General features: G+C 43.0%; 2 protein-coding genes across 19 annotated transcripts in view; both read left to right on the plus strand.

The window, feature by feature from the left end:
- EP400 (E1A binding protein p400) overlaps positions 1-13,326 on the plus strand; it is a 390,490-nt gene that overhangs the window by 16,063 nt on the left and 361,101 nt on the right. The window lies entirely within an intron of this gene.
- MMP17 (matrix metallopeptidase 17) lies at positions 310-10,986 on the plus strand. The gene is made up of 5 exons (XM_042441550.1): positions 310-339; positions 1,846-2,022; positions 3,557-3,656; positions 10,026-10,108; positions 10,572-10,986. Exons 1-5 carry the CDS (start codon positions 336-338, stop codon positions 10,739-10,741), a joined length of 534 nt encoding a protein of 177 aa, XP_042297484.1. The 5' UTR covers positions 310-335; the 3' UTR covers positions 10,742-10,986.

Here is a 13,326-nt window from a genome sequence, read left to right on the forward strand (position 1 = left end):
GGAGTTTTCTGGAGCTTTATGTTTTATTAAGCTTCATTCCCACTACATAATAAAACAGTTTTCAAATAGATCTGAACCAGTTTAAAAGAGCCTTGTTCACACTTGCGCCGAATTCATGGTGCGGATTGTCGAGAGGCCCCCAGCACTAAACCCATTTAAAGCACTTTTTCCAGATCCACTGAATTCCCCATGTTTTTTGCAATGAATTGATTCATTGCTAGTGTGAACAAGCTATGGATCTGAATCGCTTCCCTGTGGCACAGTCAGCCTCGTGATGTGACTCCATGTTGAACTGATCCATTGATGAATGTGAATGTGAAATGGATTAAATTGAAATGGGTAAGGTTCAATTGCTGCTTGAATAAAGTGAACGTCTATTTGGTGTTAGGTCGCTTCATCGATTAGACTCAAAAAAACAGTTTATTCTGTAGTGGGAATGAGGCCCTAATTCCATCCTCTCCACCAGTCTCAGCACATTAATAATAATAATAATAATAATAATAATAACAATAACAATAACAATAATAATAATAATAATAATAATAATAGGATTTATTTATATGCCTCCCAATCACTGGGAATCTGAGTGGCTTACAACAGAGGGGATAATAGGCGGTTCCTTGCCCTCAGGCTTACAATCTAAAAGACACGACACAAATAGAAAAGGGAATGGTGAGGGGGGGAGGGGATCAGGTCCAGCATTCTTCTCTCCCTCTGAGGCCTGGACCAAGGCAGATGGACCGGAGGGAGGGCTCTTCTTCGTAATCGAGGCCGGGCCCGATGGCATTGGGCCTGTCCTTTCGCTCCCTCTAAGGCCAGAAGATGACAGTTGGAAGGAGGGAGGGGTGCTCTTCCTCTTCAGGCCCGATGGCATTGGGCCTGTCCTTTTGCTCCCTCTAAGGCCAGAAGATGACAGTTGGAAGGAGGGAGGGGAGGGCTCTTCCTCTTCAAACATGACCTCTCCCTTCAAACAAACCCCCTGAAAACCAAGGTTTTTAGTTTCTCATAGCCTGTTCTGAAAGCAGACTACATCCTAGTCCTTGATAAGCCAGCATGGTATAATGGTTTCAGCACTGTGCTATCTTCTGGAGACCAGACTTCAACTCCCCATTCAACCATGGAAACCCTCTCTGTCTTAGAGGAAGGCAAAGGCAAACCCCTCTGAACAAATCTTGCCAAGAAAACCTTAGCTTGAAAACCACAGCTTGAAAGCACACAACATCAACACAACAGCCTTGGTTCTGCTGAGACAAGAAACTCAAGGTAATGTGAAGGAGAGGAAATCCATCTCTGTGTGGATGGTTCCAATAAATCATTATCATCGCCCCAATTTTTTTTTCAATCAGAGCATCATGAACAAAAGGGCACAACTGAGAAAGAAATATACACTATATCCTATTTTGTTACTCAGAGAGTCCAAAAAGCAAAGTTAAAGAACACTTCTATTTTCTACTTTGGTGGAGAAAGACATATTCCTATTGTTGTGGTTGCTTCATGGAAACAGTTCACCTGGTTGCAGGTTCTCCACAAGGATATACAGCACTGTTTGAAATTTACATTTCTGTAGATGTTGATCCTCCAGAGTCCTTGCAGTGTAGAGATGACTCTGACCTCTTAAAGCTGCGCCAGTGGTGTACAAACTTTTGAGGTGCTTTTGTTGCTGTTGTTGTGGGAGCAGGTGTGGTGGAGGGGTGTTGCCCTCCAGGGTCTCCTGGGGGAGTAATGCAGCCCCTAGCCTTTGGCATTTTCCCACTGCTTTTTAAAAATAAATATTATATTACAAAAGGATGGGAACAAAATTATGTTCACTCTTACCACTCCTCCTGTTCCCACTCTTGTTTTCAGATACCCACGGGATGGACCTGTTTGCTGTGGCAGTCCATGAGTTTGGCCATGCCATTGGATTAACCCACATCTCTGCCACTGAGTCAATCATGAGGCCATATTACCAAGGCCCTGTTGGAGATCCCCTGAAATATGACCTCCCTTATGAAGACAAAGTTCGGATCTGGCAGCTGTATGGTGAGTCAGTGTTCATTTGTGTCCATGTTGCATTGGTTGGGTGAAGAACTGGTTCGGAAAGCAGTATTAAAGCATCATACTCCAACATGGAGACATGCTCAGATGTCTGGGCTGGGTGAAACAAAGGAAGGGCACACTGTGAGGATGTTGGAGGGAGTCTGAGAGAAGAGAGAGAGAGTGGGCCTTTAAGGCAGGTTTGCTGACAGATGATTATGGCCCATGATCACATGCTAAATGACATGATCAATTTGGATGTCCCTATTCCAAGCCTAGCATCAGGTCTGTGACGGTTCTCTCAGAATCAGGGATAACTGTTTAAAAAGGTTGAAACAGAGGAGATTATGTGGGATGCTCCTGTCACTATTGCACAAAGATTTTCAGACGATGTTATGCAATGTCGCGAGAATCATGTCATTATCCTGTGAATAAAGAGGAATTCTAGTGCCACTTTTGATTCACAGGAAAGTCCCATGAATAAAAAGTGGTGCTAGAATTCCTCTCTATTTGCAGGTTAATGACACAATTATCATGAAAATCTTCACACAATTGCATGATAGTGACGGGAGCATCCTGCTATGCTCCTGTCACGTTTCCTCATGTGAAAATCTCCAGGGTGGAAGAAAAATGCAAAATTAATATGCAATTTATTGCTCTAATTGGCGTAATTAGAATGCAAATTTGAGTAATTTTCACAATTACAATAATTTGTATGATATGCAGATTAAGTATCCAAATTTTAGGAGATGAACTATGGCAACCATGGGCAGGAAGTCCTCTTATTTTCCTTCCCACAGCAGAAGGCAGCATCCAGGTAGTTAATCAGTCCAGAAAGTCCTTCACAGAACACCTGCAGTGATGCAGCTCACCACAGGGGACAGTAACTGTTAGTTCCTAACACTTCACTGAGTAGCTGCAGTGATGTGGCACAGCACATGGGGTACCATATCACTGGTGTCAGCAGTTCCTCATACTAGACCTATATACTGGGGCAGACAGACAGAAATCTCATCAGCAGGCAGTAGATCAAGTAACACAGAAGGGATAGCCTTTGCTCAGAACTAAGGGGTGAGGAGTATTATGTCTAGCAATAGCACAGAATTGGCTTGCTGGTATCAGATGAGTCAAAATACGTGAAAGATTCTGGGTCCAAATTGAAACTGCCTGCAGTTTCTTTCACCAAACAGCTGGAGTGGTGCAGAGAGAAGCTTATCTGTAGGGTTTTCTCATCCGCCCCCCCCCCCCCTCCAAAACTTAGACTAAAGCTGTTGCCACACTACAGAATTAATGCAGTTTGATACACTGTTTTATCTGCCATGGTTCTATCCGGTGGAATCATGGAATTTGTAGTTTGTGGTGGCACCAGAGTTCTCTTAACAAAGAATGCTAAATAGCTCACAAAATGACAAATTCCAGAACTCCATAACATTGGGCTATGGCAGTTAAATCAGTATTAGTCTGTATTCATTCTGTAGTGTAGATGCAGGCTAAGTAATCATCCCATTTAGCTCTAATTCATCTTTGTATCTGCATGCAGGGGTTCGGGAGTCCGTGTCCCTAACAGCAAAACCTGAGATATCCAAAACAAATGACCACCCCATCTTGCTGGACTTGCCAGAGAATCGTTCCACTATCCCGTAAGTTAAGCATGGGCAGCCACAGGTCTTCACTATATCATTTGATGGAGATAAACTGAGATGAATCTGTGATACAGAACTGGGATTCTGAGACTGCATTTTGATATGAGTTACTGAGCTGAATTATGTACTGCAGAAGCAAATTTTGAATTTGGGATAATATTGTGTTTTGTGTGAGAGAGAGAGAGAGACAGAGAGGTGAGTACCTTAACAAAAGGCACATACAGAGCCTGAAAAGGACTTCCAGTTGCGATGGCAAGATGATTGGCTGTGAAATGGAAAGCTCACCATTTCATTACCACCAAACAGCAATCTTTTAGAGGTTTCAGCAAAAGAAACCCTGAAAATCGGCACTCTGGGAAGAGTAACGATGATTGGGGCTTGGTGGGGACCTGACTTTTCCCTGTTTCCAGAGTTAAAAGGTGACTTGGAGGGGGAGAAAAGGATCACAGAGTAGCCAAGATCACATTTGGCTCCCAAGGGAAAAGAGTCTTGCCTTCAGCTTTTTTTAACAACAGATTAACTGAAGCAACCTGATGGACTTAACAACATCTGCTTCTAGAACAACCAAACAGCCAGAATAGGACAATTAAGGAGAGACTGTGAGACTGTGATCATAAGTAGATTACTGGAGAAGAAACAACAGAAAAAAGTAAAGATGAGAGGAGTGAAAGGAAAGAAGGAGAAAAAGACACTGAAGAAGAAAGACATTTCTCTACCCCACTGATTGAGTATCTGGCTGGTTGGCAAGGATTAGAAAAAGGAAAAGTTGGAAAAGAGACTAAATAAAGAGAAGAAAGAAATCAGAGTAACAGAGGAAATGTTTTGAACAGCTGGATTATTTAGATTATTGATTTGTCTGACCTGATCAACCTGGATTATAATTTGGAGTGTGGAATAAAGAACAGAAGAAATGAACTTGGATTAAAAATCTAGTTTTCTCTTTAACTTGGATATGGACCTAATGAGATGCAGATCGACTAGACCAAATTACTTTAGAGACTTTGGACTAACTAAAACCACAAGGTTGCGAGTTCAAGACCAGCTAAAGGGCCCAAGCTCGACTCAGGCTTGCATCCTTCCGAGGTCGCTAAAATGAGTACCCAGACTGTTGGGGGCAAATTAGCTTACTTGCTAATTAGCTTACTTACTGTTCACCGCTATGATCTTTGGAATAGCGGTATATAAATGAAACTTATTATTATTATTATTATTATTATTATTATTATTATTATTGAACTGAGAGGAGATTGGACTAAATAATAGTTTGCAAACCTGTTTGGAGAGTACTTAGAAAGAATTGGACTAGACTGAATCTGAACCGTGGTTGGAATTAATTGGATTGGACTGAATCTGAACTGTGGTTGGAATTAACTGGACTGGATTGATTTTAAACAGTGGTTGGAATTAATTGAACTGGACTGATTTTGAACAGTTGTTGGAATCAATTGGACTGAACTGGTCTGAATCTGAACTGGTCTGAATCTGAACCTGACTCTGAAATTTGCAAAATATTTTGAATAGAACATAGTTAAAATAAGGAGAAATTTTGGAAAGTGGACAGAAAATTAAGTGAAACAAGCAATTGAATTTAAGTGGAATTATAAAACTGATAGAAATTGATTAGCAGACATAGAAACTGATTGACTCTTGATTAAGTAATTGTAGAACTCTAAATGATCATGATTTTGTCTTATTATGAAATATGCTGAAGGTGATGTATAAATGAAATATCCTGGTCCTGAAACTTAATGATTTAATGATCTAGAATCTTGAAGTTACTTTGAAAGAAATAATATATTAAATTTTATAAACAATTCTTTGAATTAATTAGCATTGAGATAATCAGCATTTAATATATTTTATAGAAATGAATTAAATGGATGGACTTAAACTGATTATTAATGAATTAATGGATGTAAAATAGAAAAGAATTTGATAGTATTAAATGGTGTAAATAGACAGAAATGGAATATAACTTATTTAGTCTGTGCTTAGAATTCATATTATTTGTTTGATAGATTGAATAATTGGTTTGGCTAAACAAAATAGAGATTGGAAATAACAGCTTTGATTCAATAGTGATATGAGTGGAGGGCTTCAAACAGAGGCTGGATGGTCATCTGTCAGGTATTCTTTGGACTGGATGGCCCTTGTGGTCTCTTCCAAGTCTATGATTCTACTTCTTTTATATGCTGAATTGATCCCTTTGAAATTCAAAGAGCAGATCTTTATTATAATTTTCCTCTTCTGTTTTTCTTTTTCTCTCTTTCTTTTTTTGCTTTTTTTCTCTCTTTTTATTTATTCCTTATTTTTCTTCTCTTGTTTTTCACCTTTATTTTCTGCTCTTAATTTATTTTATTTAGTCTTCAATCCTTCAGCCAATATTGCAGTAAAAATTTTATAATCAAGACTAATTAAGGAAATTAGTCTGTAATTTTGGATGTCTCTTTTTTCTTTTCTTTTCCTTCTTTGTGTATTAGTGTAATCTCTCGGATTCCTTTCTTTAAGATATCCTAGTTTAAAGTAAGTGTATAGTACGATCTATAATTATTTAGAGAAGATGAAACTGGACGTTATAGCTCTAGAAGAGATAAAAATAAAACAAAGAGACATAAAATACTTAAGAAATGTAAAATTAGGACAACTATTTGCGTCTGCAAATGAAAAGAAAAAGAAAGGTCATTTTTGTCAGAATCCATGGATTCTGTCAGATATATATATGTGTGTGTGTGTGTGCGCGCGCACTCATCAAAGATTTGTGCATGTGTGCATATATATATATATATATATATATATATATATATATATATGGGATGATGGGTTTAGAGATGCTTGCTGTAGTTAGTTTAAATATAGATAAGCTGGGGGAAGGAAGGAGGGAACGGTAGAGTAAAAAGACACCAGCTGGCTATTATCTGCAAGACCTTGAAGCCTCTACTCAGAGGCTTGGAATGTGGCGAAGAGAAGAGCCTGGCAGAGAAAAATAAGGGGCGTGAATGAGGGATTTTTTTAGGCTGTGAAAGTAAGTTGGGAGTTTAGTTTGCGTGCTTTTGCTGTGGGAGGGGTTGTGGATTTGGGGGTTTTTATATATCAAATTTGGCTGGGTTGGACAGTCTCAGCTTAAAAGCCAAATGGAGCTGAATTGCTGATCCTAGACCTATTAATAAAGTTCTGCTTATTCATCATAAGACTGACTGGTTGATTGGCTCGGGAGCTGATTCCCTATTCTGACAGTAAGCTGAGACTCACTAAATCTTCTGGGATGATGCAAAAGCAAATGACCCCAGAAGACCCGACCATCCCACCAATTGAAAAGAGGGACCTGGAAGAGGATGAACTCAAGGCCTCTGGAGCTGGAGCGCGACTGAAGGAAGGCAGGTAGACCGTGGATTCTACACCGGTTACGACTGAGAGAGATGTCTGCTTTTTGAACTCTCCTGCCCCTTCCCGAACTAAGGACAGACGTAGAGCCAGGCGATTGTCAGCCTGGGATGTGAGGCTGGCCAACCTTCTCAAGCTTGGGCCGTCTGAGGAGGAGGACTTGGAAGAACAGGTGCAACAGGTCTGAGGTGAGCTCAAGGGGGTAAAAACTACCTTGGCTGAGATGATGGATGTTCTGAAGACACTTGCTGTGGGAGCCTGGGTTGGGAGTGGAGCAACCATGGTGGCTGCGCCTCCCCCCAGCTCCAGTTCCAGCCCCAGGAGGACAACCGGCACCCCACCCAGTGGCCCCAGCGCCAGATCGACACCTGTCAGAAAACTGGGAGTTAGGTATGATGGGGACTCCCAAATCCTACCCTATTTTTTTATCTCAAGTGGTGGGACATATGAGAGAGTGGGGGCCCACCTTTCCGGATGATGCCTCCAAAGTGAGGTGTGTGGCCAGGCACATAGAGGGAGAAGCTGCAATGTGGTTGGTCCAATTGTATGACAGTGATGCTACAGAATTACAAAGTTTGCAAGGCTTTATGATCGCCTTGAGGCCCAGATTTGAGGACCCGTTCCGGGCTGACAAGGCACTGGTCTGAAGGCGCTGGAGCAGGGGCCCAGGTCCATTTCCGAGTATGCTATGGAATTCAAAAGTTTGATCTCGCAGGTGCCCGAATGCCTGGAGATCATGAGGGTCCAATACTTTAAAGATGGGCTACACCCAGAAGTGTTGCGGTAGTCTCTCACACGCGGCAACCCCCACACAGTCTTGGAGTGGATCAGATTGGCCGGAGAGGCCAAAGCCATCCAGCACAAAATCAAGTTGTCAGTGCAGAAAAGGGGAAGAGAGCCTAAAGGAAAAGACTCCAAATCCTCATCCCCAAGCCAAAGAGGAGAGTGGAAACAGGACACACCCAAGGAGAGTGAAAAGGGGAGAAGAATGAGACTGAGGCTATGCTGGGGGTGTGGAAATAAGGGCCACCTGGTGATCAGCTGCCCGGAGAAGCCCAGTGACCAGCGGGGAATGACAGCCAAACCCTCCCCTTCTGCCACAAGCAGAAGCGAGCAGGGACGCCCAGTGTGTCGTGATCATGTTGCAGGCCCCAGCCTAAAGCACTTAGTGTTGGAAATGGTGTGGATACCAGAACTCCAACCTACTGAACTGGTCGGGCATTTAGAACCCACACCTGGATATAAGGGCCTCTCAAGAGGGCAGAGCTGGGAAGAGGGGAGCACCGACAAGGTGGAGCCATTGGAACCAGAACTGGGAGAGGATTATCCAGCAGTCTACTGGGACCTAAAAGAGATGTTTGTTGAACAGGAGAATGATCAGTTACCCCCACACAGGGAGACGGGCTGTGCTATCGAGATTTTGCCGGGAGCGCCCCCTCCCAAGCTGAAGCTTTATTCCATGAACCCTCTGGAACTGAGGACTCTAAAAGAATTCATAGAGGAGAACTTGGCTAGGGGCTTTATTCAACCCTCCACCTCCACGTTTGCAGCACCAGTGATTTTCAGGGGAAATAAAGATGGGTCGCTCTGCTTGGTAAGAGACTATCGTAACCTAAATGGGATTTGTAGTACTAACAGATACCCCCTCCCATTGATGAAAGACATGTTGGCATGGTTGGTGACCAGGAAGGTGTTCACTAAACTGGACTTAAGGGATGCTCATTTTTGGGTCCAGATAGGGAGGGGGACAAACATAATTGCCCCCTTGGGGCATTTGAATATTTGGTGATGCCCTTTGGACTGACAGGGGCCCCAGGGGTTTTTATGAAGGTCATGAACGAGATTTTGCACAACCCACTACTGTATTTGAGGGAGTTCTAGTATACCTGGATGATGTGTTGATTTACTCTTAAAACCTAGAGGCCCATGTCAGACTGGTGCAAGAGGTGCTCAAGAGACTGTTAGAAAACCAATTATATGTAAAGCTGTCAAAATGTCACTTTCACACGGACCGTTTAGAGTTTTTAGGATACCGAGTATCCGCCCAGGGAATTGAAATGGACCCCAATAAGGTCCAGACGGTGCTCGACTGGACTCCTCTGAAAACTTGAAAACACGTACAGAAGTTCTTGGGGTTTGCGAACTTTTATAGACAATTCATCCTCAGTTTTGCAGAGATTGTACTGCCCATAACTAATTTGCTCAAAACTAAGGTCACACAAAAGGATAAAGGCCCCAAGCCCAAAGGGGAAAAGGTAAAACCATCCATCCCGATTTGCTGGGCTGAAGATTGCCAGTGAGCATTTGATCAGTTAAAAATGTTATTCGGTTCAGAGCCCATATTACAGCACCCAGATGTTAATCTGAACTCCCAATGAGCCATCCAAGCTGCTGGAACCTAACCCCAATAGTGCTCTTACATTTCAGACTTAAGCTCAGATCAGAGTCACCAACCCACTGACATGGAAGCCACCAGCTGCCACTGACAGAAGTTGGTTTGTGTTTTACTATTAAATCTCTGGGTGATTTGTAGTGACATTTCAAAGGGTCTGTAGCTCCCAGATGTTTTAATCAAGTGAATTTTAAGTGTGAATTACCCAAAAGCTGTAGTGATTTAGATGAAGATTTGGATTTGTGTTTATATGTCATCCCAATGTACTTCAGTAAATTGTCCCATAATTTGCCATTTTGTGAGTTGCACCCACTGGTGGATCTCATGGTTCATTTAAAAAAATGTATCCTGCAAGCTGCTGTCCTCTCCACTGATAAGGAAAGCCCCTGCCTATTTTTCTTAGAGATTATGTAAAATGCATTTGGAGGGTAAGAAGGAAGTATATCTAAAGTATAAGGGAGGGGGACAACAACAGCAACACTATTTGCTAGGTATTGAAAATTTGAGAAACCTTGCCAAGTTGGGCAGATCCTATGATATCACTAATGATAAGTGGCACCATTAAGTGTTTGGTTTTGTTCCCTCTCCAACAGGCTCAGACAAGATGTGCCTAACAGATGCAACACTCACTTTGATGCAGTGGCTCAGATTCGTGGGGAGGCTTTCTTCTTCAAAGGTGAGATAGGACTTTTTTCACCATTAGTCAGGAGTGGGCAACCTTTATGTTGGTGAGTACGGTGTAGTGATTTTACTGTTGTTGGTACTTGGGAGATCCAGGTTCAAGTCGCCAATGAGCCATGAATATCTCTGGATGAAATTGGCCAGTCACTCACTTCCTCAGCGTGACCTGCCTCACAAATTTGTTGTGAAAATAAAAGTGGAGGGAAAGAGACCCATATTCATGCATACACATACACATCCATGCAAAAGGCTACCAGCTGAGGCTTTTGCACTTATATCGTCCGATGACATGACTCATTGAGAAAGAGGATACCATTCAGTATAGTTGTAGGCAGTAGGAAAAGAGGAACCAGGGTTCTTTGAAGTGTCTTATTCATGGATGTATATACCCCCAAGTCACCTGTGGATTTATGGTGACCTCATGAAATTGCAGCCTTTTGTCAACTGGATTTTTGCAGCACAACAAAAGACATGCTTTTACAACCATCTCCCTCAGGAAGAGAATGGAAGTGCTTCAAGAGTATACAGAGAGGTAAGTTGGTCCAACCCAGGACCATCTGGCCAAGGGCATGCAAAGAGATTAAGATGGTCTGCCACAGGAGGCTTATGGATCTGGATGGATTCCTGATGGCTCTTGAGGAGTTTCCTGTTGCCTAGGGCTGATCTCTGGAATATGGAAATAGCCAGGATAGTCGACCTGTTTGTCCCTAAGTGATACTCCCACAAAACGGAGCTAAATATGCCCCCTGCTTCACTGGGGAGCTGACTGTGACGAAACAAGTGGGACGGAGACTAGAGTGATACTGGTGGAAGACTTGGAGCAAGTCTGACCAAACACAGGCTAGAACTCATTGGAAAGTCTATGCCATGCCCATAATATCTCAATCTAGTGTAAATCTATACAATCAAAAGTTTGGCTATAATTTCTAAAACAGGCTGATTTTCTTCTGAAATTCTTCGATGCATTTGATTATCCAACATATGTTTGCAAAATCATCCTAATGCCTCTTCCTTTTCTGAACCCAGTTTGGAGGGCTTCCTCTATATATTTCTTGTTCCATTCTTGGAGAAAGTTTTTGTTGTAAAATCTTGAGCATCACCTTCCTTTCATTTGTGATCAGTGCAATAGTTCTTGGGAGTTGGAATATATGCTAACCATCTCAAGAAGCCCTGGTTGATACCTGGAATAACAACCTTACCAGGGCCATATTATCGCTCCCGAGCATCCTTTCCAGCCCACTCCTTAGACAAATGAAGCGGGCTATGCAACAACTAGGGCGCCGCTGGCAGAAACATCAGCGCTTATCTGACAAGACACACCATAAGAACTCATTAGATTCTTAGGGAGTGGCAATCAATGTAGCAAAGAACTCTTTCTATGCTACACGAATTGCATCAGCAGAGTCTCATCCAGCAGAGCTATTCAGGGTGGTTAAAGAGTTAACCCAGCTGCCTCTCACCCTGAACCCTTTATTAGAACCAACTAAGGCCTGTTGTGACACTTTTAACGACTTCTTCGCAGATAAAATCTCTCAGATAAGGGCTGAGCTTGATGCCAGCATTACAGCAGAATCGATAAGAGAAGTATCCTGTGACTCTGTGGACTGTATTAAATTGGATCACTTTGAGTCTGTAAATACCGATGAAGTGGACAAGCTCCATTGAAGTGTAAGGAGGACGACATGCCCTCTCGATCCCTGCCCATCCTGGCTGACCGTTCGGGGAGGAGATGCAACAAAAACATTGCTACAACTTATAATAAATGCATCCTTCCGGGAGGGGATATTTCCATCTACATTGAAACAGGCGGTAGTGAAACCGCTCCTGAAAAAAACCTCCCTAGACCCCCTATTAAGAAACAACTACAGACTGGTCTCCCTTTTACCATTCTTGGGCAAAGTGATCAAGAGGGCAGTCACCTTCCAACTCCAGGCTGTCTTGGATGAAACTGATTATCTGGACCCATTTCAAACTGGCTTTAGGGCAGATACGGGGTTGAGACTGCCATGGTCGCCTTAGTCAATAATCTCCGTCTGGGCATCGACAGAGGAAGTGTAACCCTGCTGGTGCTCTTGGACATCTCAACGGCCTTCTATACTATAGTCTATGGTATCCTTCTAGAATACCTGAGGGAGTTAGGCATTGGGGGCACTGCGCTCCAGTGGCTCCATTCCCAGCTTTCGGGCAGATTCCAGATGGTGAGGCTGGGGGATAGCTGCTCCTCTAAGAGAGAGCTGACATCTGGCATCCGTCAGGGCGCCATTCTATCCCACATTCTTTGCAAAAGAGGACCCTGCTTTTCTGTGTCCACTTTGCTTGATTAAGAGCTTAAAATTTTAAAAGTGTGAGCCATTTCTTTGGTCACTGGGAGGAGGAGGAGCTAGAAGACTCATTCTACGGAAGTCCTCTTTTAGAATTTTTTCTTTTCTTTTTTTTTCACATTCATTTTTATTTTTGATTTTATTTTATATTCAAGGAGGGTTTGGAGTACAGAGGAGAAGGTCACCTGGGCACAGTGTTGGAGGACATCTCCTTCAATTTTACACTTTAATTTTCACTACTCTCTTAAGGGACTTGTGGGAACTTACTCAGAGGAAGTGAGTCAGAGACTTGCCTCTGGAAGGACCTAGTAGCCAGAGGCTCTGTACATAACTAGAGTCCCAGTTGATTGAGCTTGCTAACAGAGTTTGGGGACAAGGCCAGGCCCACAGGGGTTCTTTACACTGGTGTTTAACAGGGGAAGCCCACAGTCTTGTTCAGTGCCTCCTTAAGACTTTTCAGTATGGACACAGTCACCTGCAACACTTGTGGGATGTTTGTCTTCTTGCCCACAGATGTGGGGAACTTCACCTGCACCAAGTGCAAGTTGGTATCCCTCTTAGAAGAGAAAGTACAGCAGCTGGAGACCCAGGTAGCTACAATTCAGCATCGTAGGGAGCAAGAGGTTTTCCTGACCATAATGGACCAGATGGTCCTGGACAGGAAACACACAGAGGAAGTTGCTGGGGAGGAGGAGGTCACTTCACACACATCAGAAATAGATAGTTGGAGGAATGTCACACACAGAAGTAGGGAAACCAGGGAACGTTCTGTGAGCTTGCAGCTGCAGAATCAATTTGAATCTCTCTCTATTATCAAGGAACAGAAGCAGGGACAGACTTCAGGGACAGAGAAGGGGACCCTGGGAGTACCACCAGAGGGAACAGCCACCGC

Source organism: Sceloporus undulatus, chromosome 10 (genome assembly GCF_019175285.1).
Source record: "Sceloporus undulatus isolate JIND9_A2432 ecotype Alabama chromosome 10, SceUnd_v1.1, whole genome shotgun sequence".
NCBI lineage: Eukaryota > Metazoa > Chordata > Lepidosauria > Squamata > Phrynosomatidae > Sceloporus > Sceloporus undulatus.